Genomic DNA, 25522 nt, shown 5'->3' on the forward strand with positions numbered 1-25522 from the left:
AGATGCTTGCACAAAATAAATAATGAAAAAAAAAAAAATCAAAGCAACAAAACTTGTTCCATCTATAATCATCTATTTTACATCACTCATTCAAATAATAAAAACAATGTACCAACATTACTTGGTGTGATTATTATGTGGTCTCATAAACACATGAAAGCAGATTTGAATAATGTAAATATAGATTCCTTTCAGTGTCACATACTTCTATCAAAATTATATTTTTCATTATATTGTACTTTTTCATTCATGTCTATTCATTACAAATCCTTTATACCTGATTCCTCTAACACTTATTTTCTATTATGCATTTGTTTTATTCTAATATGAAAAGCCAAATTAGTTAGTATCAGGACCTTTTTTTGCATTTAACTGCAAGAAACAAAGTGTAATATTCTTATGACATTAACTGGTTTTCTTCCATGCAGTTGCAACTGTGAGAGTTTTTAAACAAAGGGGCTCACTTAAGAACTCAGCAGTCACAAGGCTGTCACTATGTGTGAAAATAACTCAAAATGCTAGAATCTTAAGTCCGATAAGCCAATTAAGGAGCAGCCACCAACTTTTTATAATTTCCATAGAAATCCACCACAGATAATTTCATGAGCCTTTTTCCTAAAACCTGGCAAAGCTCCCACTCTTAGCTGTCCTGTCAAAACTCATTAGACTCTCCTGTTGGCTAATTTATCTGGACCTTCCACTGCCTTCCTGATAAACACACACATGATCCATTTTGACAGAATAATAAAACACAGGCAAAAAAGGGTGCAATTAGATTTATAATCTATGGAGATGATCAATTAATGCTTGGTAGGAAGCTACAATTCTGACTTTTAATCAGGCCAATGTTTTCTGAGCCCACAAACGATGATGATCCCTAATGAATAATGCATGCTCCGTTAATGCTGATGTCCCCATCACCCAACATGAGGATATGGCTGATCACAACGGATCACATTATACTTGATAGTTTCTGCATAACTGATAAGATTGCATGTCAAGACCATAGCACTAATGGCTTTACCGTGAATTTGGATGATTTTCTAGTGATAGCTATATATAAGCAATATTACATTTAGTGATATTGTAATATTTAGTACATTAAGTGGATTTATAGTTAAAGGTAAAAAATAAATGAATACATACTATAACTAAATAGCAATCAATAATAATAAAAACCATAAAAGGAATTAATTTATTATGGTCAGAAACGGTTAAATCCGCATTTTGCCATGAATATGCAAATTCTTTTTCTTGCCAGCAACAGGAAGTAAATATGAAGTAAAGCTGAAGCCACTAACTAGCTTTGCTCAAAACCAGGATCTCCCCCACCTTGTATCAATACAGTCAAGGCTATTGCAGGCCTACTGTGTTCGTAGTGTTTCTTTCTAACCTCAATTTGGTGGTGCCCCGTTCTCCTGTGGAGTGAGCGCACAGCTGATTTCACTCAGCAATTAACCACCCTGCGCTATAAAAGCTGGGGAAGAGCTAATCTCTCAGTGTGGGCCAGCTAGTGTGGTGAGCTTTAGTGGCATGCATGCTTTGTGCTTTGGTAGTGCTGAGTTACTAGAAAGTAGTCAGTGCCTTCTGTTAACAGAAGTGCTTTTTTCTTTAGACTATTTGCCTTTTCTTTACTGGCTAACGAATGATTTGGTAATGCTTGACTGATAAAGCAGCATAGTCTTCTCATCTAAAAATCATTTCAAAGCTGAACCTTTTCATAAAATATAGATTAATTTTATTGCAGCTTTTGACTTTCACCTGGACATTTTATTGCTACTCCCCACATCCCCCACCTCTCCTCAGATATGTAATAATTTGGGGGCTCATCCAGGATGTGACTGAGAGTTCAAACAGCTTTGAACTTCTGTTACATTTTTCTAGCCACTGCTTTCGTGAGTATTGCTGGCTGGATCCTTGTTTAACTTTTGAGCTGCCTTTCTCTAGATAGAACAGGTAAATGCCTAGCTGAGCTGTCATTGCTCTCCCTTTAGGCACTCCTTTGTTATTTTGCCTCGTTTCAGAGTTATCTTTGACAAGAATGAAGTCTCTGTTGAGGATTCAGCAATTCAAGACTCTAGTCACTAATGTCCTTGCCTTTTAAAATGCCTCAGGCATGGGATGCTCTAGAAGATAGTTGAGTTAAAAAAAATGTAAAGACAGTAGAAGGTGATTATTCAAAAAGTAAAGTATTCATTTTAGTAAGGTTTTCTACTTGGAATAAGGCGAAACTGAATTAAATGACCGATTTTCAGTCACAATGAAATGCATTTAATATGTGACAGGAACGGTTTATCTATGAAGAATATGTGAAACATTACCTTTAGCGTTGACACAGGTCACATTCTGGATCGCAGCTCCAGGACCGCAGGAGTTTTTGGTGGGAATACATCTTCCCTCTTGTTGGACCTGCCACAGGTAGCAGGCAGGATCGTCACAAGGAATGAACTCCGTCAGATGAGGGCATGTCCCCAGAGTGCCACTAGACTCCCACAGCACTTCTCTCCTCCTCTGTCTGAAACCTGATGGAAACAGGTGATGAGAAAGTACAGAAGAAGTTATCCGAGAAACCCTGATAATATAGTTACTATAGTATTCATAGACTTAAAGTCTATATATGTACATTGCTATTCTTCTTATCAGATGTTTCTTGCTGATGGAAAGCTGAACTAATCACAAGAACAAGCAAATTGCTAAGTCATGGCAACAGAATACCAGAAACACCATTGTTCTGCAAGGTAAAATAAGCATTTTTGTCAGTCTGGTAGATTTGAAGAGAGTACTATTATTACCATTATGGCTTTCATTCCCCACTGGAAAGGACTGTCTGACAGCAGAGTAAAGGGGGCAAATATCACAAAGATGATATACACTAAAACAAATATTGATTTCTTTCTTTGTTTTAATATTAGGTGGGCATTCTTTTCAGTGGCCAAACTATGTTTTGCTGCTGACCCCATTCACACCAGTACACTACTTTGTTTTTGTGCTGTTACTCGTATTTGCTGCAACAAACTTGGTTGGGGGCTGCAGGCATTCGTTTACAGTAGATAATATGCCAACAATAGATACCACATAAAATTCCTGAAAAGAACAAAAAAATTATTATTTTGAGAATGTCATTAAGTTTCTACGAGTGAAAATTCCATGTTTAAATGAGTGTTTTACATCGCTAGATCAATTCTCTGGTTCACTCTGACCTGGTAAACGGCAATCACAAAGTATGATCGAATTTGCTTGCTATAATTTTTGAGCCTGGCTTTTTTGGCTGCAAATCCAATCTGAGCCTGTAAATAGTTATGATCTCTTTTTTGCTTTTTATCTGTGACTATAGAGGGATATTGTCGTTTAAGCACCTTTGTAATCTGCTCTTTATTGCTCTTGCTTCATTAAATTGAAGTCTTCTTTTTGACTTGTACTGACTCCACAGTGGTGCTGAAGCCAAATGGAGCAAGATACTGTGATGTCGCATGATGACATAATGTTTCCAAGCTAGTATTATTAGACTACTTACTGACCGGTTAGATTATTAGATTGCCTAGTTGTTAGGATCTCTGCAGAGCTTTTAATAGTAAAATCCTGATTAAGGAGTTTTGTGGTGAATATAAAGTTATAGGAAATGACTGGCAGAGCCCAGAAAAAATTCAAATACAGTGGGGCAAAAAAGTATTTAGTCAGCCACCAATTGTGCAAGTTCCCCCACTTAAAATGATGACAGAGGTCAGTAATTTGCACCAGAGGTACACTTCAACTGTGAGAGACAGAATGTGAAAAAAAAAATCCATGAATCCACATGGTAGGATTTGTAAAGAATTTATTCGTAAATTAGGGTGGAAAATAAGTATTTGGTCACCTCAAACAAGGAAAATCTCTGGCTCTCACAGACCTGTAACGTCTTCTGTAAGAAGCTTTTCTGTCCCCCACTCGTTACCTGTATGAATGGCACCTGTTTGAACTCATCATCTGTATAAAAGACACCTGTCCACAGCCTCAAACAGTCAGACTCCAAACTCCGCCATGGCCAAGACCAAAGAGCTTTCGAAGGACACCAGGAAAAGTATTGTAGACCTGCACCAGACTGGGAAGAGTGAATCTGCAATAGGCAAGCAGCTTGGTGTGAAAAAACCAACTGTGGGAGCAATCATCAGAAAATGGAAGACATACAAGACCACTGATAATCTCCCTCGATCTGGGGCTCCACGCAAGATCATGAGAGGGTCAAAATGATCATGAGAACGGTGAGCAAAGATCCCAGAACCACACGGGGGGACCTGGTGAATGACCTGCAGAGAGCTGGGACTAAAGTAACAAAGGTCACCATCAGTAACACACTACAACGGCAGGGAATCAAATCCCGCAGTGCCAGACGTGTTCCGCTGCTGAAGCCAGTGCATGTCCAGGCCCGTCTGAAGTTTGCCAGAGAGCACATGGATGATACAGCAGAGGATTGGGAGAATGTCATATGGTCAGATGAAACCAAAGTAGAACTTTTTGGTATAAACTCAACTCGTCGTGTTTGGAGGACGAAGAATACTGAGTTGCATCCCAAGAACACCATACCTACTGTGAAGCATGGGGGTGGAAACATCATGCTATGGGGCTGTTTTTCTGCCAAGGGGACAGGACGACTGATCCGTGTTAAGGACAGAATGAATGGAGCCATGTATCGTGAGATTTTGAGCCAAAACCTCCTTCCATCAGTGAGAACTTTGAAGATGAAACGAGGCTGGGTCTTCCAACATGACAATGATCCAAAACACACCGCCCAGGCAACGAAGGAGTGGCTCCGTAAGAAGCATTTGAAAGTCCTGGAGTGGCCTAGCCAGTCTCCAGACCTCAACCCCATAGAAAATCTGTGGCGGGAGTTGAAAGTCCGTGTTGCTCAGCGACAGCCCCAAAACATCACTGCTCTCGAGAAGATCTGCATGGAGGAATGGGCCAAAATACCAGCTACTGTGTGTGCAAACCTGGTAAAGACCTATAGTAAATGTTTGACCTCTGTTATTGCCAACAAAGGTTATGTTACAAAGTATTGAGTTGTTGTTGTTGTTGTTGTTGTTGTTGTTGTTTTGTTATTGACCAAATACTTATTTTCCACCCTGATTTACAAATAAATTCTTTACAAATCCTACCATGTGGATTCATGGATTTTTTTTTTTTCACATTCTGTCTCTCACAGTTGAAGTGTACCTCTGGTGCAAATTACTGACCTCTGTCATCATTTTAGGTGGGGGAACTTGCACAATCGGTGGCTGACTAAATACTTTTTTGCCCCACTGTACACACAAAGATTGTAAAATGTTCTTCATGCCATTGAAAAGGACAACACTTTCCAAACCAACAAGGCTTTCATTCGATGACATAACAGAAGGTGAAAGCTGTATCCCTGCCATGATATTAGCATTTGAACTCAAGTACCTTCTATAGTTTCAACATAAATAAAACTAAAAGGAATAATAAATATTGTTCAACATGTATTACCTCACACCCTCAAAGACAACACAATGTAACAACACCCTCTCACCTAATTTCAAACCCACCAGCACTGAGGCTGTCCAACAAACAACTAAACCTTTCAAAACCCAGAACAACACCATGCTGTGGCAATGTTAGCAACTTAACCACATAGACTTGTGACCACAAGTTGAACCTTTGGATCAAGAGAGACTGAATAAAGCAAAGGAAAAAACATCTTTTTCCAAAGGAAAATATTTAATGTTATTTTAAAGGCTGGATCACACCTCACTTCAGAACAAAGAAGTCCAAACTGAAATACATGATGATCTTTGGTATTTCCCTTGCTTGGCCCCACCTGTCTCTGTGCCACAGATATAGACACACTGACATTCTGCTTCTGCCCCTCTTCTCATTTACTCTAACACAGAGACCTTTTCATAAAGAAACACTCCCAGTAGATATTTCTTCATTGATTTCCCTTTTTTGTTTGATTCAATACAATCGTTCAACATACTAGAAGTGAGATTTTATTTTAATATCTGAACTTCAATGTACAGCACGTGCTACGTTAAGATCATTTAGGACAAGCTTGATGAAAAACATCTATAATGTTTGGTGCCATAAGAATCCAGTCCAAATGTTTGACTCGTGGTTTAGAATTTCCATCCATACCTGATTCATGCCCTGGGGGACGGGGCTATGGCTCCCCACACTCCCTAGCAGATCGTTACATGGAGAAACCTTTGGAATACAAGCATGCTGATCCACACAGGTGTGCACACAGGTGTACACACGGGTGTTCACAGACGCGGACTACAGCTTTCTTGGCTGCTGCCTCAAAGCACATTGTGCGCTGTCTATCTTGTGTGCTGCACAATAGCGTTTAATATTTAGCATCTACTGTTATCTACTGCTAGCTAGTTTATTGTGATGGTGCTGTATTTATTATGTTGCTCTTTTTTTGTTTGTTTTCTCTTCTGTTTTTTTTTTCTCCATACAGGTGATCCAGGTGTTTTGTTTGCTTTTCTTTCTTTCTTCCCCCTTTCTCACCGTCTCTTCTCCCCTCTGTTTTTCTTTCTCTCCCTCTCTTTCTTTCATTCTTTCTCCCTGTCCTATTCCCCAGTCATGTTTGTCCCGTTTGTAGCAACCGAAAATAAAATAAATACATAATTATAATAAAGGTCAATCAAATGGACCAATATGGCAAGGCCATGATGATCCACTTGGTAAAATAAATCCGCTTGGCATCTTTCTTGGCCTTAAGACAACAATTCTGATGGCTAAGGATCCAAACGGGACAAAAAAAATAAAAAAATAGAATTTCCATCCATGCATTCTCTTCCACTTATCCTTATCAGGGTAGCTGGGATAGCTGTCTTAGTGCAAGAGGCAGGGTACATCCTGGAGAGGTCACCAGTCTGTCGCAGGGCTTACACATAGAGACAGACAACCATTTGCACTCACATTCACACCTATGGGCAATTTAGAGTTACCAATTAACCTAACCCTACTAACTGCATGTCTTTGGACTGTGGGAGGAAGCCGGAGAACCCGGAAAGAACCCATGAAAACAACTGGTCATATGCTTCTTTAAATTATAATCCAAAAACTAAGTTGTCCTGACAAAATCAAAACGTAAAAGAAAGAACAATAGATAGCTAACTACATAGAAGGATCCATCCTTTGCACATTTACAAGTAATTTTTATGCAATTCAAGTTTATTTTAGTTAGTTAGTAATTCTCTTATATATACTTTAACTGCTAATTAATACTTTTCCCTATAATAATATTTATTTTATAATTTTCCCTATAATCAAGCAAAAGCTGGTCTAAAATGTCACATTTACAGAACTTTTATTTTAGCAAGATCGGGAAAGATGTCGTATTTTTGGTTGCCATCCTTTCCCTGTTTTTCAGTAAGGAACATAAACAAATAGATGATATGAATATTATATTTTCAGAATTGTAAAACCTTATTGTGGATGTAAGAGCCAAATTATGTGGATATTTTGCATCCAATTCATTGTGTAACATTTTATTCAATGGTATTTGATGGTTTGGGCACCAGGAACACTAGCAACCACTGTTGTGGAAGCTAATGGGGTTCCTTATAAATAAACAAATAAATAAACAAAAGCAGCATGATCACTGTCTGTCAGAAAACAAATGTATATCGATTGAAATAACATCTAAGCGAGAGCTAGGTGCAAAAGTGACACAACAGCAGTGAAAAGGCAGTGACTAGAGATACATTAAAGAGGGTGCAGCTTGATTCATGTGACATGAACAACACTGCTCTAAAGATGGTTTACACAGTAATTAGCAAATTGCAGAATGATCAACATTTTGACACACTCATTATTATTCAGCCAGTTACCCAATCACCCATCAAATTACATTCTTGTTGCCTATTAGGGCTGATTTGGTTCTAAAATGTTGATTATGTCACAGATGGGTTATTCTTAAAATATACATTTCTTTATAATCAGGTCTTTACCTATCGAATACATTGTGATCCACATTTATAATCCATGGTTTCTATTGACTACCGAGCTCTTCCAGTTTCCTGATGATGCATTTGTGGATAAAAAGTTGAAGGATAAAAATAATATTTTTTAGCTGTGGCACTTTCTCCAGTAAATGTAGACGACACTTGAGCAGGGGCGGCTTTTCTTTTTGAGCAATACTCAATTTACACATGGCTGAAAGGTCTCACATTCTTTCCCTCCACAGGTGGACCTGTCAAACCCCTGGATGCCCACTCTGCAAATTACATCCCCGACCATCTATTGGTGTGAGGCACCAGTTCAGCGGCCAGATCCGAGCGATGCTGCCCAAGTGTGCTCTCGAAGAGCAAAGAGACTGTGGATCGATTGCAGTATTGCCCGGAGCACTTACTGTTACTCACATCCAAACCACAAAAAACAATTTGGCTGGGCATGCCCCCACGGATATTAATAATTGAAAGGTTTCTTGGTCATACCAGGTTTATTTCAAGGAAACAAGGGCCAACCGGTGATTTTTAGCACATATTTGTTCAGAAATACACCTCCCCACAGCTCTGTGATTTCTTGCAGAGACATTACCAGAACTCTGTCCAATAATCTCCCATGTTCAATTCATTTTTCCATAAAGCTTTTAGTGCCTTATGGAAAAGGCACTAAAAGTGCTTTTAGATCATTTAAATTCGTAATTTTCTGGAAAGCAAAGCAGCGGAAGCACCAGCTTGGCTCCTCCACCTGAAATTTGGGATCTCACAAGCCTTTCAGTTTGGATCAAAAGTTGTTTTAATATTGTGAGACACAAAGGCAGTGTGCTACCAATTCTTTGCAGCTCAGAGGGTGCAAGTTCAAATTTTATTTGCCACATGCAGTGGCAGGTTGCCCTGCAGTGGAATGAACCCGCCCCCCAACCTTACAGTCAAAGACACCGATAATAACAATACTGTACTACTCAATAAGTGTTTATTGCACCATTGCCAGCACTGCTTCAGCAAGTGGTTGTGTATTGGTTCATACGCTTTCTGCTGTGCACTCGTAGTCTTTATGAATACCATCAAAAGACAGTGTGCCACAAGAGACCCTGTGCAAAAAAGCAGATGCTGTGTTTTCCACTCCTTGAAATATATTAATGACACTGTCTGTGAGAGGAGTCGGCTCATCACGTTGAGATCCAGTGTTGGAGAGTGTGGGCACTGACCTGAACAATGCACACTTCACTCACTCCCTGGGGCGCTTTCATGCGCATTTACTCACGGCAGGGACGAGGTCATGCTGCCCTTTTAGCAAAGTACTAACACACTAACAGCTCCGACACTACTGGCACACTGACTGAAACACGCACACTGCGCACACACACACATTCACGACGCACAGCCTTTCCAAAGCAGTCAGATATGACACACTTTCACCTGTGCAAAAAGACAAGAACATCGGCAGCAAGAGTGTGTTGAATACTTCAGTACATCTGCTCTCTTGCACACAGACACACTGTCACACACACTTCACATGAGCAAACACACACGCAGACAGGAAGCATCTTATCTGCTGATACTCCTTTCAGCCTCCTGGGGCCTGAGAGCTGAAATCTAGGTGCTTCTGTCTCTCGTCTGCCGTGGTTTAAGCATGTGGCACCTTCTTCCAAAGCCCATTTCTTCCCAGACAACTGCTTATCAACAAACAATTTAAGATCCAAACGTATACTGCTCTCTATACTGCTCTGACAACATTGGTCTTTTTCACTGACACTTTCTCACTTAACCTCTATCAGGAACAATACTTCTTTCTCTTCAGGATTGCTGAAGCACTGCGTAAGCAGTCTTGAGACAATCTAAGCACAAGGCATGTCACACTGCTAAAAAAAGCAAATGCATATGTATGTAACAGCTTTCAGGTTAATTAGAAGTCATGTCTATATACAAGTACACAACTAACTCTACATGTGGAACATCCCTGTAATAGAGTTAGCACTGTTTATTTTCTTTTATTTAATAGTTATGATTTAAACTTCCACATCAAAGTTAATTGATTAATTTTAAATATAATAGACTTAAATATATGTAATATCTCTTATACTGTTTGGTGACCATCCTTTTATTATCGATCCATATTATCGGTCAGAGTAATTCGGAGAATACAGTGCTTTACTTTTGAAGGCAGCTGGAAGAATAAAGCACCTTGAAACAATGTTTCTACATTTTAAAAGGACTCTCTGATGCACTTTGTCTGTTATTGTGGTTGTTACATTATGTTTCATGGGCTGTTGTGATCACTAGGGCTAGGAGTGGTCTGCGGTTTTGATTGAAGACAAGTCATTGTCAAACCTTCTCATTGTTGAATTAAAATTGCTGAGTGCATTACTAAATTATATTTTGAAATACTGCACGGCTATTATTGCAAACATAAAAATTCGGTGATGTATCACAAGAAATACAACTTCTGCTCTCTGTGCTTTGAAGCGCACATGTGCCATCAAAGATAAATGTTACCTTGTTCTGCTTTTACCTTTCTTTTTATGTCGGTCATGAGTGATTAGAGTGTTTTTCCGGGTGGAAGATGCATCTTGAGACATCGTGTTAAGATGTGTCTCCCATCTACTTGAGTCACATAGTCATGATATTTTTGGCCAGCAAGCATATCCTGTACATCTTAGACTTTGAAGTAAAATTACTTAATTGCAGCAATTATAAACATTACACAGTAATCTTTTTCTTCTTTTTTTAGTAATAGCATCCCGTTATTTTTTTTTAAAGCAAGCTTTGTGTCATGGTCACGAGCCCTGTCGCCTCCATGTGCTTAACTCGACAGCGTATTTGGTCAAACGTAAATTCTGTTGTGAATGGTCCTGTGACAATTCCAGTCACACTGCTTTCCACCTGGCTTTGCTGCCGGGTCGTAAGAAGAACTTCTTACAATCAAGCTTACCAATTAGTTGATGTCTTATTTAAGCTCAGCACGGATGTTGATGTCTCCATGTTCTGTACCTTTTGTTTGAGACCCTTATTTAGCCTGTGAATACTACAAGCAGACACTTAGAGGACATATTTTGCAGATACAGCCTGTAACTTTGAACACAAGTACCAGGTAGACTTAACTCTGTGTTTGAAGTAACCGTTACTGCCTGCGGCTGGGTCCGGTTTAGACACATATCCACACACGCTCCACTAACAGTGCACATGCCTTACTTGTTTTTCAGTTTAGCCACATTTGCTGCAAGGATGTTGATGCTCTGTAGTTTGTTTTGGACAAAGAGTTAGTTACATTTGATTTCTATCTTCTTTTGTAGTAAGTCATTCTGTAAACGATGTTAGCCTACGCTTGGTTTTGTTCCTTTCTTTGATTTGGCATCACTCACAAGCTCATGCAGTTTGTCTCATTTCTGCAATTTATTTCATCTTCTTGTTCTCATTCTTTCTTTTTTTTGTTTGACAATAAATATCTTCACAGAAACCAAGAATATCTGTTTGTATGTTGCCTCACTCCATCCAGTTTGAGCTGCGATATAACGCTTGTGACAGGTACACACATGTATACATGGAAAATGCAATGATCCAAATATTTCAAAAGCGAAAGCTTGTTCATTTTTATATAAATTTTTCAGCATACCTTTCTTCCCATGTGGTTCTTCGCAGCTGTCATATAGACATGCACCCCAGGGTGACCACCCGGTGAGTAAGCAGTAATGCTGGCAGGGAATGGAGCAGTGCTGGACAGCCAAAGGAGGCTCTTCACCATCACACAGCCTAGCATTTACAGGCCTGGACACTGAACAAACAAAAGAAGCACAGGGAAGGATAAACCGACCACAAGTCAAAACACATACAGGCAGTTGTAGTGTGTGTGTGTGTGTGTGTGTGTGTGTGTGTGTGTGTGTGTGTGTGTGTGTGCATGCGTGCAAGTAATATGTTTTGGAATGAAAGCCAAACAAACATACTGTACGTGCTAGTTGATATGAAAGTGATTGAATGAGCATATGTGTTATCAGAGCAGTTAGTTTTGATTGGCAAGATATGTATTACTTAAAGTAAAGTCTACAACTTAAACTTTCTCACTACAGCTGGTGAGAAATAGGTTACGAGTAGAGAAAAATGCTCATTTCTAACTTAAGAGGTAAAGTGGAAGGCCAGTTCAGTCTCACAGGAAAATCTGTAACAGCTGGGTTGGTCTACTGCATAAATGTACTTTGCAATAAAGATTTTTTTTTGCCAACATGGCGGCGCGTGCACACGCAGCGGCTTCTCTCTCTACCTGAATATTGTATATTGTATATTGCATAGCTTTCTTGTTAATTTGTATTGTATTTATTTATTTAAATTTTTACTTTTTAATTATTTTATTTGCATTTTTTAATCACTCTCTTATTTAAATGTTCATTTGCTATTTCATCTAGGGTTTGAGAGTAACGAAATTTATATTCTCCGTATGTCCTGTACATGTGGCAGAATTGACAAATAAAGTTGACTTTGACTTTGACTTTGAAAATGGTAAAATCAGGAGATACCTAGAGTTTTAGAGGGACCAATTGTAGAGGCAGGAACCAGTAACCTTGCATAACGGGAAAATATATGGTGAAGGATGTGAAAAGGTCTACCCAAAATGTGGTAATTTTGTAACTCTAACAGAATAATTTTAGTGAAATTAGAATTATGGTAAGTGTAAAACAAAAATAAAAATACAATATGAAACTATGTCTGACAGTAATATATGAAAAACTAATTGGCCCCATAACAAGGACAAAAAGTCTAAAAACAAACAGCAGAAAAGTTATTGTTACACACAGAATCAAACCTCAGTCTAATGAGAGTAGTTCCCATGACAAACCAACTAAACTGTCAAAATGAAAAACAAAATAAAACAGACTAAAAAAAACCCCCAAAGAAACAAAAAAAAAAAACTTATGAAAGGCAGAATTTTAATTCCTTTTTTTTTTTCTAAAAACTGTGATGTTTTGTGTTGTGCAACAATATAGCTTTAAAACATTTTGCATGGGACTCAGCTGAGAGGGCAACGACCAGCTAAGGGAATAAACAGCAGCTCAACAGGGAGATATTAAGTCAAGACACGGTACGACCAATTCACTGCTAAGCACAGCTGACATTATTTGAAGATCACAGTCGGCTCAGCCACCTGTAATGGGCTCTGACATTAGTCTTTCTCGCAGAGTAAGTGACTATTTTTTGCCTGTCCACAACATGGGGATTTATTCAATCTAATATTCCATTTTGATGCACCTCAGCACATTACTGAGAGGCAAATTTCCATTTAAATGAGAGCCCATAGAGATATTCACTAAATGTCCACTGTGCATTTTGTCTTTTTACCAAAAGTAATTTACGTGGTATTTGATCTCCTTTGTAAAATGAGATGCTTGCCTAAACACGTTGATAAAGTGCAGTATAGATCTTTCTGCTTTGCTCCCTAAATTGTGTTTTCATGTTTGCCAATTGTGTTACAGTTGTAGGCATCTAATAAAACCTGATTGAGCTCTTTATATTCTCCACATGCCTTGCAGCCACATCTGTTTATCATGTAAAACTGTACGAGTCACATCAAGGTAAACACTGAACTTGAAGTATTGATGTTGTCTCTCACATCCAGTGGTTCAAAGAGTTGCTTTCATTCGTACTCTATACTTAGCACATTCACAAATATACAAGCATTTCTCTGAACACTTCCTTCCAAAGGCAACACCTCCATCACACAGCTCAGGACTTGGGTCAGAACTATATGAAAATATGGATGGAGGCAAAGTTAACTTGTTATTATTTAATAAACTGTTGTGTTTTAAGGGGAGGCAAAGATGCGATTTGCAAAAAGAGAATCTTACAGTTGGCAGCCATTAAAAACTACCAACTGTGTTTAATTAAAAAGATAAATTAAATACTTAGTATGCATGCTAGTCTATTCTTAAAGTGATTTATAAGCCTAACTTTAATTTTGTTAATTAGAAAGTATCGCCTTTCTGTTCATAAATATTCAGTAACGGTCTATGTCTTCCTGCTGCCACAACTTGCCATATTGTGTGTGAACACACTTAGGAGGGTTAGACTGGGTTTCTGAAGTGTTGATAGAGATTTTTGTTCCTTTGCTTATCTTTTTTTTTTTTTGCATCAACTTAAACATGGGCAATATGCCAAATGTAGAACAATGAAAACACAGAGACAATTCCCTTCCCCGTTGTTGTGAGCTGCAAATAAACATGTTCTGCAATAATAAAGGAATCCCAGTCAGCTAAGCTGATTAAGTTCAGGGGAGAACCCCCAGGGCCATTGCATTGGAGACCAAATTGAAATCGGTTTAACCAACAAATAAATAATCATCACTGTTGTCTAGCATTATTTGGCAGTATATCTCTTTGCAAAATTACTACAACACGTAACGACATTTTTTTTAAGGATGTGTGACAAAACAACAAAGAAGTCTTTAAACAGATGCAATTGTTGCCCCAACTGCCTGAACCAAAATAATGAATCTGACTAGATTATCCGTTTTTGGGTCATATTTTAAAGCTAGACTTTACATTATTTTCAGTCTCTACCTTCAACTGAACTTCAATATAGCTCCGGCAATAAACAAGATACATTAAACGCACGCACAAACTATATATAAAAAAGTAGTTCTTATTATTTGACTAACAGCAGTTCCTTATTTTCTTCAAGTCTGTACCTTGACTAACCTCAGATATTTATGCAGTCTGTCTACATTTTATTACAGGGCTTTAATAGTTATACATTTCCTGATATTGCAGCCACAGTTCACAGTGGGAGGGATGATAAGTTCTTCTCAGCAGTTGAATTAAAGTAATATTTCACATTTACTTCAGCTTGTATGCCATATTTGAAAAAAACCATGAAAACACACTTTCCTCCTGTCTCTCACACTTTTAGGTCTCAAATTGTTTTACTTGTTTTCTGAAAAAGGAACTAGATTTCTGTTAAAGAAAAAGTTTGCTTGGTAATAACTGGTATGTATGCATTCTACCTCCTGACCACATTATACAGATTATTATACAGAGAAAGAATATTTCATTCCACTGCTATGTTGATAACACGCAGACATTCTTATATTAGAAATTGCTGGTCACATTTTTTGTTAATTAAATTCAAATAAAAGAGGAATTCTTATCACTGGTACAGACAATCTGCATCCAACCATGAAGTCCTCCCTCAGTCCTTTATCCGTTCATGGGCTTTAGTGACGCTCAGTGTCATTCATGGTTTTGGATTTTTGTAACGGTCTTTTAAACTCGTATCAATCAGAAAGCATAGAAAAATTCAGACTGTGCAAAATGTAGCAACCAGACTTCTTACAACAACCAAGAAAAAATTATATTACACTAATCTTAAAGACTCTACACTGGCTGCCCATCACTTTAAGGATCGATTTTAAGATTTTACTTATCACTTTTAAAGGTCTTCACGGCCTGCATTCAGAATGCATGCTGAAATTGCTGTTCCTGTACCAACCGGTGCGCAGCCTCAGATCCTCAGGCAAAAACCTGTTAACTGTTCTCACCTCAGTGAGTGTTAGCTGTGAGGCCTCGCCCGTTTAGGGATGATGTGCCTGAGAAAATCTGGCTTGCCTCACCAGTTTCTTCTCTCACTGCTAAAGATTCCTTTTTATTGTAAGGCTTTGGTGTGATTTCAGTATAAATATGATATTTTTGACCTTGTTTGTTTAACTTATACTTAACTTAAAACAATAGATAAAGCTCAATAAAACTGAATCACAAACTTATTCTTCTAAAGTGACTTGCCCAGGTACAGTTTACTATAATAGACAATATCATATCTGTAATATACAATCCAATGTACTGTACAGGGTAAAATAAGGATTGTAGCGGAAAAAAGAGCTCAGTTCATTTAGCATCGTTACAGGTGTATTTTTTTTTTTTTTTTTTTTTTACCTTAGCCTGACTAAAAGTAGATTTTTAGTCTTGTAAATTTCCACAGTACAGTGGGGAATGACCATAGACACACTGATTTGCTTACTGAAGAGGAATATTTCCCGCAGTCTTATACAGTGGCTTGTGAGTAAGGAATATCAGTCAAAAACTGTTCTGCAAGCACTTTTTTTTTTTTCATTTGAACAGTCTCATTTAATTATTCATTTATTTATTTATTTTTTAAAGCAGAAATTCAAAAACCTTTTTACTGAACAAAAGCAACATTTGTGAGATGTGTGAGAGTTAATTTCATTAGCATCTTTAGTAGCTTTCCTGGTTTAAGTGCCATTTTATATTTGCTGTCTCTTAGTTTGATAATGAATCTGCATTATTTTCTGACCAAAGAGGCCCAATGCTTGTATGTTCATGAAAAAAACTGCACTTTCACACTTTCAGAGGTACAATTAGCAATTTCTCTGTGAAGGTTCTCAGTCATCCAGGTCATGGTAGTCTAAAGAGCTTGGAAAGAAAAGTGTCTGGACTTCTTTGAGTTGCTTGAAGACGTTCCACCTCTCATCTGAGAAGCTCTTTCAGCTCTAACGTCAAATGGGGGAGAGTCCCAGATTTAAGTCCTAGGGGAGTGTCCCCCAAGGGGGTCACAGGGGTCCTGTTGATCCTCTACCTAATCACATGAGCCAAGGTGTGAAAATGGGTGTAGGTCACAATCAAAAGTTTCGGGGGAACCTGCTGTGAAACCTGGCCCCACCCTATGATGTGGTTTCCTGAGGTCAACAGGCCCAGGATGTGAGTGGGCATTGAGGCATCTGGGAAGGGATCTCAAAACTGGGTTATAGATGGCAGACAGTTGGTGTCGTAAGCCACCGCCTCTGTTCAACGATGGTCGCTCACAATGGACGTAAATGGCTTCTTTCACTCCTCTTTCAAACCATCCGTCTTCTCTGTCCAAAATGTGAACATTGGCATCCTCAACAGTGACCTTTGTCCTTGATGAACAGCCGAGTCTTGTCCCATCGAGGTGGCTCTTCTATGTCGTGTAATACGTTTACGAAGTGGCTGTTTTGTCTCTCCAATGTAGAGGTTTGAGCATTCCTCGCTACACTGTACAGCATACACTACGTTGCTACGTTTGTGTTTAGGAGTTTGGGATGAACCAGTTTTGTCTGAGTGTGTGGCTGTGTCTGAAGTACACTGGGATGTCATGCTTGAAGAAGACTCTCCTGAGTTTTTCTGATAAACCGGCAACATGGGGGAAGACAATGTTGTTGCATTTGTCTTTCTGATCCTCCCTAGTTGGTGTCTGAATAACTAAAGAAGCTTCTCGGATAAGAAGTGAAACGTCTTCAAGCAACTTAAAGAGGTAAAGAGGTCCAGACACTTTTCTTTCCAAGCTCTTTAGACAAATAACAATTTCACATGCAGAACAGTGCCCCACTGTTGGTCCAGATCTTGGCTGAACTTGGCTGAACTTGGCTGAACCCAGCGATACCAGACCACGCCGTGCAGCCGCATGGACAGGACAATGGAGTCGGGGAAGAAAAGAGGTGGTGGAGTGTGTTTGATGGTGAACAACAGATGGTGCGACAGCACAAACATCTCCCCACTCATACGCTCTTGCTCGCCCAATCTGGAGCTTTTGATCGTTAAGTGTCGCCCTTTCTATCTCCCTCGGGAATTCACTGCGGTCATTGTTTACATTTACATTCACTGTTTACATTCCGCCTCACGCGGACTCGGACACTGCCTTATGTGAGCTACATGAGGCTCTCACACATCAACAAACACTTCACCAAGATGCCGCACTCATTGTTATGGGAGATTTTAACAGAGTGAATCTCAAACGGACATTTCACAACCTTCACCAGCACATCAACTGCCCCACCCGGGGCACGAGGACATTAGACCACTGCTACACCCCGTTCAAGAACTGTTACAAGGCTCAGCCCCTGCCGGCATTTGGAAAATCGGACCATTCCGCCATCTTCCTCATGCCTGCTTACAAACAAAGGCTAAAGCAGCAACCACCAATCAGGAGGGAGGTCGCTCGCTGGACGGACCAATCGGTGGCCGCGCTGCAGGACGCACTGGATGACGCACTGGATGACGCAGACTGGGACATGTTTCGGCGCAGCTCTGATGACATCAACATGTTTACGGAAGCGGTTGTGGGATTTATCGGGAAACTAGCGGACGACACAACAGAAAGAACTATCATCCGAACGTTTCCCAACCAGAAGCCGTGGGTGGATAAAAACATCCGCGACGCTCTGAGATCACGCACCGCTGCCTACAATGAAGGGCTTGTATCCGGTAATATGGACCTATACAAGGCTGCGTCCTACAACGTGCGCAGCGCGGTCCGAAAGGCAAAGCGGAGCTACAGGGAAAAACTAGAGTCACAGCTACGACAGTGCGACTCTAGGAGCCTGTGGAAAGGACTGCGGACTATAACGGACTATAAACGACCAGCTTCTTCAATGATGAATGCAGATGCTTCACTGGCTGATGAGCTGAACACGTTTTATGCTCGCTTCGACGCTGCAGCAGCAATTAAAACAACAAACGGCTGCGCGCGCTCAGAGTGCACCAGTGAAGAAAATGCATTCGTCATCACAGAGCATGCCGTGAGGAACACCTTCAGGAGGGTGAACACCAGGAAGGCAGCAGGACCAGATGCAATCCCTGGCCGGGTCCTTAGAGCCTGCGCTGATCAACTAGCACCGGTGTTCACGGACATCTTCAACCTCTCCCTGGCCCAAGCTGTGGTTCCCACGTGCGTGCTTCAAACAGTCCATTATTGTCCCTGTTCCAAAGAAACAACAGCCCCGCTTGCCACAATGACTACCGTCCAGTAGCACTGACTTCAATTGTGATGAAGTGTTTTGAAAGACTGATGAGAGATCACATCACCTCTTCACTTCCTGCCACCATCGACTCACTTCAGTTTGCTTACCGGACTAATCGTTCCACAGACGATGCCATATCTCACCTGCTCCACACATCCCTGAGTCACCTGGACACTGGCAGAGGGAATTATGTTAGGATGCTGTTCGTGGACTACAGTTCAGCATTCAACACAATAATTCCCTCTAAGCTTTTCACCAAGTTGACGGATCTAGGACTCAGCTCATCACTGTGTCAGTGGATCCTCAACTTCCTCACAGACAGACCCCAATCAGTGAGGGTGGGAAAACAAGTCTCCCCCTCCATCTCACTCAGCACTGGAGTGCCTCAGGGCTGTGTTTTAAGCCCCCTGCTGTACTCACTGTACACTTATGACTGTGTAGCCACATCCGACACCACCTCCATTGTCAAGTTTGCTGACGACACTGTTGTTGTGGGCCTGATCTCCGACAACATCGAGACGGCCTACCTGGAGGAGATTAGGAACCTGGAGACCTGGTGCCAGGAGAATAACCTCCTCCTAAACATCAGCAAGACTAAGGAGCTGATCGTGGACTTCACTACAAAGCAGGCGAGGAATTACAAACCCCTCATCATCAGTGGCACGCCAGTGGAGAGAGTGGACAGTTTCCGATACCTGGGTGTCCGCATCACTCAGGACCTGTCATGGTCCTGCCACATCAACTCCCTGGTTAAGAAAGCCCGTCAGCGTCTCTTCTTCCTCAGAAGACTTAGAGACTTCCATCTGCCACTGAAGGTGCTCAAGAACTTCTACTCCTGCACCATCGAGAGCGTCCTAGATCTGCAAAGGGTGGTGCGCTCGGCAGAACGCATCATTCAATCAGAGCTCCCTGACCTGCTGTCCATCTACACCAAGCGGTGCAAGTCCAAAGCTAGGAAGATTATGATGGACCTCTCCCATCCCAACAATGGACTCTTCTCACTGTTGAGGTCTGGGAAGCGCTTCCGCTCCCTTAAGGCCAAAACAGAGAGAATGAGGAGGAGCTTCTTCCCCCAGGCTATTCGGGGCCTGAACCAGGTGTAGGACTGGACTCTCCCAAACACGTCACTATAAGTGTCATGGTCCTGGGCCATGTGGGCCCAGTATTCTTAGTTCCTTGTATTTTTGTATTTTGTTCCTTGCTTAGGCCATGTTTTCTGAGTTGCCCTGTTGTGTTGTTCCCTAAGTGTTTTCCCTTCATGGCTTTTACCCCCTGTGTGCCCCTCTGTGTATCTGTGAGCCCTCGTCTCTCCTTATGTTTTATTCCATGTTTCCCCTGCCCATTATGTCTAAGTTCTCCCCGTGCTCTCTCTTCCCCCTGTGTGCCCTCTATGTATTTATGAGCCCTCGTCTCCCTTTGTGGTTGTTTCATGTTTCCCCAGCCCGTTATGTCTGTGTTTTCCCCGTGCTCTCTCTCCTCCTGTCTGAACCTCTGTGCACTTCCTGTTTACTTTGTGACTCTCACGCCTGTACATGTCATGTTCAGTTCACCCCGCCCTGTCTCGTTATGATTATCAGTGTCACCTGTGTTCCCCGTGTGTTCCCACTTTCCTCGTTTACCCTCTGTGTATTTCTGTCTGAGTCTCCCTCTGTTCGGCGTCGCGTTCTCCCTCATGCTGTGTGGATTTCCCTGTTTCTCTCTCCTTGTGCTTTAGTTTTCCCAGTTTAGTTTATTTTGTATTGTTTCTCGTGGCCAGCAATAAAGCTGTGTTTTTTGAGTTCATCCCCGTGTGTGTGAGTTTTGCGATTGGGTCCTCATCCTGCCTGCCACACAGCGATCCTTGACAGAAGAACGCGACCAGTAATGGACCCAGCAAACTCCGTACGGAACCGGCAGCGTGCAGACTCCGCCTTCCCTAACGAGAGGAGAAGGCAGGAGGCTCGGCATGCCCGGGAGCGCGAGTCTGCCTTCTATGGGACTCGATTGGCTCTAGGTGGGCCGCGCAGCCTCCAAACTGCAAACGCTGCTGCCTTTTCCCCACATCGTCCCACGGTGATAAGAGTTGGAGGATTCAGCCTATCGCCTGCCACAACTCCTCCGGCCTTCTCAACTTCCGGTTCACCTCCCCAGTCGCCGCCCACGTCCTGCGCAAAGAAGAGGGTTACTCAGCGGCCGAGGAGAGATTTCGTGCCTCCGACAAGCAGCCTATCTCCGCTGCAGTCCTTTGCGCTCTTCCTGGGACTTCCACGCTCGGAGCTGCACAAGCTCCCCGTCTCTCCGGCGCAGCCCGGTTCGTCATCGGCTCAGCCAGCCGACATCACCGAAGTGCCTGCGCCCACTGCCTCGGGAACTCACGGCACAGTTCCCAGGAATAAACGGCGCTCACGCCGTCGCCACCCTAAAGTTACTGAGCAAACTCCGGTGGTGAGTGACTCTGACAGTTTTTTCCATGCCACTTCCAAGTCGGACCGACTCGGACAATATTCTGCTCCTGAGTCCGCTGTTTTTCAGGTCCGTAACACATCAGAAATGAATAGTGAGTTTGAATATGACTGTGTTTCCAGGGCTCATAATGTTTCTAAGTTCACCTCCGCACCTATTAAGCACGAGACTGAGTTCATTACCCCCCTAGAGACTGCTGTTCATGCTGAATTAAAGAATCCTGGCACTGTAAGCTCCATGCGCGTCATCCCAGAGGCCATTAACTCCGTGTCTGGTAATTCTGGGTCGGTTAATCCTGAACCTGCATTACCTACCCTCACGCCCATGTTTCAGAGTGACTATTTTTCCTGTGCTCCTCCCAGGTCAGCAGCAATTAACACACAGACTGATAATCTCACCTTAGAGAAGCAAAAGACTATTGTTGAGCTGCATACTCATAAGATAAGATAAGATAAGATAACCTTTATTAGTCCCACACGTGGGAAATTTGTTTTGTCACAGCAGGAAGTGGACAGTGCAAAAGTTATGACGCAAAAATTAGAATACAATAAGAATGAATACAGTACACAGCTGTACAGAATAGAATAAAATAATATACTATATACAGTAGAATAAAACAGAATAAAAATATACAATAAGATAAAAATAGAATATGAATGCTATATACAACTGAGTAAAAATACAACGATGCCAGAAAAGATTATTGCACTTAGTGTTATTGCACATGTGTGGATGTGTGTGTTTGTTCAGTTAAAGTCTTTGTTGTGGAGTCTGACAGCAGTGGGGAGGAAAGACCTGCGAAATCTCTCCGTCCCACACCGTGGGTGCCGCAGTCTCCCACTGAAGGAGCTGCTCAGTGCTGTCACAGTCTGCTGCATGGGGTGGGAGATGTTGTCCAACAGGGATGACAGCTTAGCCGCCGTTCTCCTGTCACTCACCACCTCCACTGGGTCCAGAGGGCATCCTAGAACAGAGCTGGCCCTTCGGATCACCCTGTTCAGTCTCTTCCTGTCCCCAGCAGAGATGCTGCCGCCCCAGCAGACCACACCATAAAAGATAGCAGAAGCCACCACAGAGTCATAGAAGGTCTTCAGGAGTGGGCCCTCCACCCCAAACGACCTGAGTCTCCGCAGCAGGTACAACCTGCTCTGCCCTTTCCTGTAGAGGGCGTCTGAGTTATGAGTCAAGTCCAGTCTGTTGTTCAGATGAACACCAAGGTACCTGTAGCTGTCCACAGCCTCAATGTCCATACCTTGGATGTTCAGTGGTTGCAGTGGAGAATGCTTGTGCCTGCGGAAGTCTACCACCAGCTCCTTGGTTTTACTGGCGTTGATCTGGAGGTAGTTCAGCTGGCACCAGTCCACAAAGTCTTGAGTCAGTCCTCTGTACTCCTTGTCGTCCCCATCAGTGATGAGGCCGACTATTGCAGAGTCATCAGAGAACTTCTGCAGGAAGCACTGGGTGGAATTGTGGGAGAAGTCTGCAGTGTAGATGGTGAAGAGGAACGGAGCCAGAACCGTTCCCTGTGGGGCCCCCGTACTGCAGACGACCCTGTCCGACACACAGCCCTGAGTCCTCACATACTGTGGTCGGTCGGTGAGGTAGTCCAAAATCCAGGTAGTGAGGTGATGGTCCACTCCAGAGTTCTCCAGCTTGTCCTTCAGAACCGAGGGAAGAATAGTGTTGAAGGCACTGGAGAAATCAAAGAACATGATTCTCACAGTGCTTCCAGCGGTCTCCAGGTGAGCGAGGGAACGATGTAGGAGGTGAATGACGGCATCATCCGCGCCAATGCCAGGCTGGTAGGCAAACTGAAGTGGGTCCAGTGATGAGCTTGTTAGGCGCCGAAGCTGAGCCAGGACCAACCGCTCCAGGGTCTTCATCAGGTGGGATGTCAGAGCCACCGGCCTGTAGCTGTTGAGGTCCTTGGGGCGTGAAGTCTTTGGCACTGGTACAACACAGGAGGTTTTCCAGAGCTGTGGGACTCTTCCCAACCTCAGGCTCAGGTTGAAGAGGTGCTCCATCACCCCACACAGTTGGTCCGCGCAGGACCTGACGACCCTCGAGCTGATGCCATCTGGGCCCGCTGCCTTCTTGCCATTAATCCTCCTCAGTTCCCTCCTAACCTGGGTGGTTGAGAGAGACAGGCTGGAGCCTTGTGTTGAGTGTGTATTGGATGCTGTTGTTGGGGGTGGGGAGGAGTGAGCAGGGTGAATAGAGGAGGTGTGAAGTGTCTGAGGTGGAACAGCAGCAGTGGGGGTGGGTGAGTCTGTAGCCGATGTTGCAGACTGTCTCATGGTTGAATCAAATCTGTTGAAGAAATGATTCAGTTCATTTGCCCACCTCACATCCCTCCCAGGCAGAGAGTTCTGCTGTTTGTGGCCTGAGATGAACAACACCGTGAAGTTAACAGTTCTGAGGTCCCTGTACCTGCTGAGTATAAGACTGTGAATGGTGTTTCTTCACTCCTGGACTATGCTGCTCTCCAACCTATATATTTAGAAACCGTTTGTGTGAATGCTCCTGTGTCCGCAACGGATCCCTTTGTGCTCGGTATTACTGACTCTGACTCTGCTAAACCTGGATCTTCCTGTGCTATGACTGTTTTAGAGACTGCTACTCCTAACATGGACAGCTTAAGGCCTACAGAGTTGCCAGGAGTGACTCGCCATGAATCTCTGTTCACTAACACTGCTTCTAGCTCCACTAACTCGATTTTCCCTGTGTCTGTTTCTGTTCCTGTGCTTCACTCTCCGCCTCCGGTTCCTGTAACCAGGGCAGCGCGGGCCCAGCTTTCCCTTGCTCCCGTACCAGTTCCTCGGGAGTGGGTGGCTGAGGTCCAGCTGGTCCCTGCTTCTGTCCCCAGCCTGGCAGAGGCGCAGTTCATCCCGGCACCCGTACCTGCTCCTCGGGTGGGGTTGATGGACACCCAGCCTTTGCCTGCTCCTGTTCCGGTTCCCCGGGTGAGGTCAGCCGTGACCCTGCCGACTCCTGCACCCGTCTCAGTTCCTCGGGTGGGAGCGACAGAGGTCCAGCTAGCTCCTGCACCTACACCGGCCCCCAGAGTAAAGGCAGCCAGAGCCCAGCTCGTCCCTGCACCCGTATCTGTTCCTCGGGTGGGGATGGCTGGTGTTCGGCCAGGCCCAGCACCCATTCCTGTTCCCCGGAGGAGAGCAGCCCAGAGCCAGACACCTAATCTACCACAAGCGCAACTACCACTACAACTGGCATTGCTGTCCATAACTCAGTCAGTGGCTCAGTTATTAGCACAGTTTCCTGTTTTGTCACCAGTTCAGTCTTTAGCACAGTTAACGGCTCCATTACCCACTCAGTCATCCGCTCTGTTACCACCTTCCGCGCGGCCGGCCTCCTGAACCGCTCCGTCGTCGTCTCCTTCGCCGCCGCCGCTGCCTTCCGCGCGGCCGGCCTCCTGAACTGCTCCGTCGTCGTCTCCTTCGCCGCCGCCGCTGCCGTCCGCGCGGCCGGCCCCCTGAACTGTTTCCACGTTGTCGCCTTCGCCGCCGCCGCTGCCTACCGCACGGCCGGCCTCCGGACCAGCTCTGTCACCTGTGCCACCCGCCTGGTCGGCCCCCCGACCGTGTGACCCGTGAACTCTTGTGCCTGTGGGCTCTGGGTCGGCCCCCTGAACTTTATTTGGACTATGGTCATGTGCTCCTGTGTTTTCTGTTGTTTGTTTTGTTTCCCGTTCTGGTCCCTCCGTCCTGATCCCCCGTCTCCCGCCCTGGGTGGGTTGTTTTCTGTTTTTGTTTTGTTTCTCGGGTTTGGGCTGTCGGGAGCCAGCCCTTTAGGGGGGGGTGATGTCATGGTCCTGGGCCATGTGGGCCCAGTATTCTTAGTTCCTTGTATTTTTGTATTTTGTTCCTTGCTTAGGCCATGTTTTCTGAGTTGCCCTGTTGTGTTGTTCCCTAAGTGTTTTCCCTTCATGGCTTTTACCCCCTGTGTGCCCCTCTGTGTATCTGTGAGCCCTCGTCTCTCCTTATGTTTTATTCCATGTTTCCCCTGCCCATTATGTCTAAGTTCTCCCCGTGCTCTCTCTTCCCCCTGTGTGCCCTCTATGTATTTATGAGCCCTCGTCTCCCTTTGTGGTTGTTTCATGTTTCCCCAGCCCGTTATGTCTGTGTTTTCCCCGTGCTGTCTCTCCTCCTGTCTGAACCTCTGTGCACTTCCTATTTACTTTGTGACTCTCACGCCTGTACATGTCATGTTCAGTTCACCCCGCCCTGTCTCGTTATGATTATCAGTGTCACCTGTGTTCCCCGTGTGTTCCCACTTTCCTCGTTTACCCTCTGTGTATTTCTGTCTGAGTCTCCCTCTGTTCGGCGTCGCGTTCTCCCTCATGCTGTGTGGATTTCCC

General features: G+C 43.2%; 1 protein-coding gene across 1 annotated transcript in view; it reads right to left on the reverse strand.

Annotated features, from left to right (window-relative positions):
• thsd7ba (thrombospondin, type I, domain containing 7Ba) overlaps nucleotides 1-25522 on the reverse strand; it is a 197545-nt gene that overhangs the window by 85321 nt on the left and 86702 nt on the right. The window contains 2 exon segments of the mRNA XM_082508367.1: nucleotides 2322-2522; nucleotides 11563-11721. Of these exon segments, the coding sequence (XP_082364493.1) occupies nucleotides 2322-2522; nucleotides 11563-11721 (360 nt within the window).

This window comes from Aulonocara stuartgranti (assembly GCF_965226115.1).
Source record: "Aulonocara stuartgranti genome assembly, chromosome: 16".
In the NCBI taxonomy this organism is placed as follows: Eukaryota; Metazoa; Chordata; class Actinopteri; order Cichliformes; family Cichlidae; genus Aulonocara; species Aulonocara stuartgranti.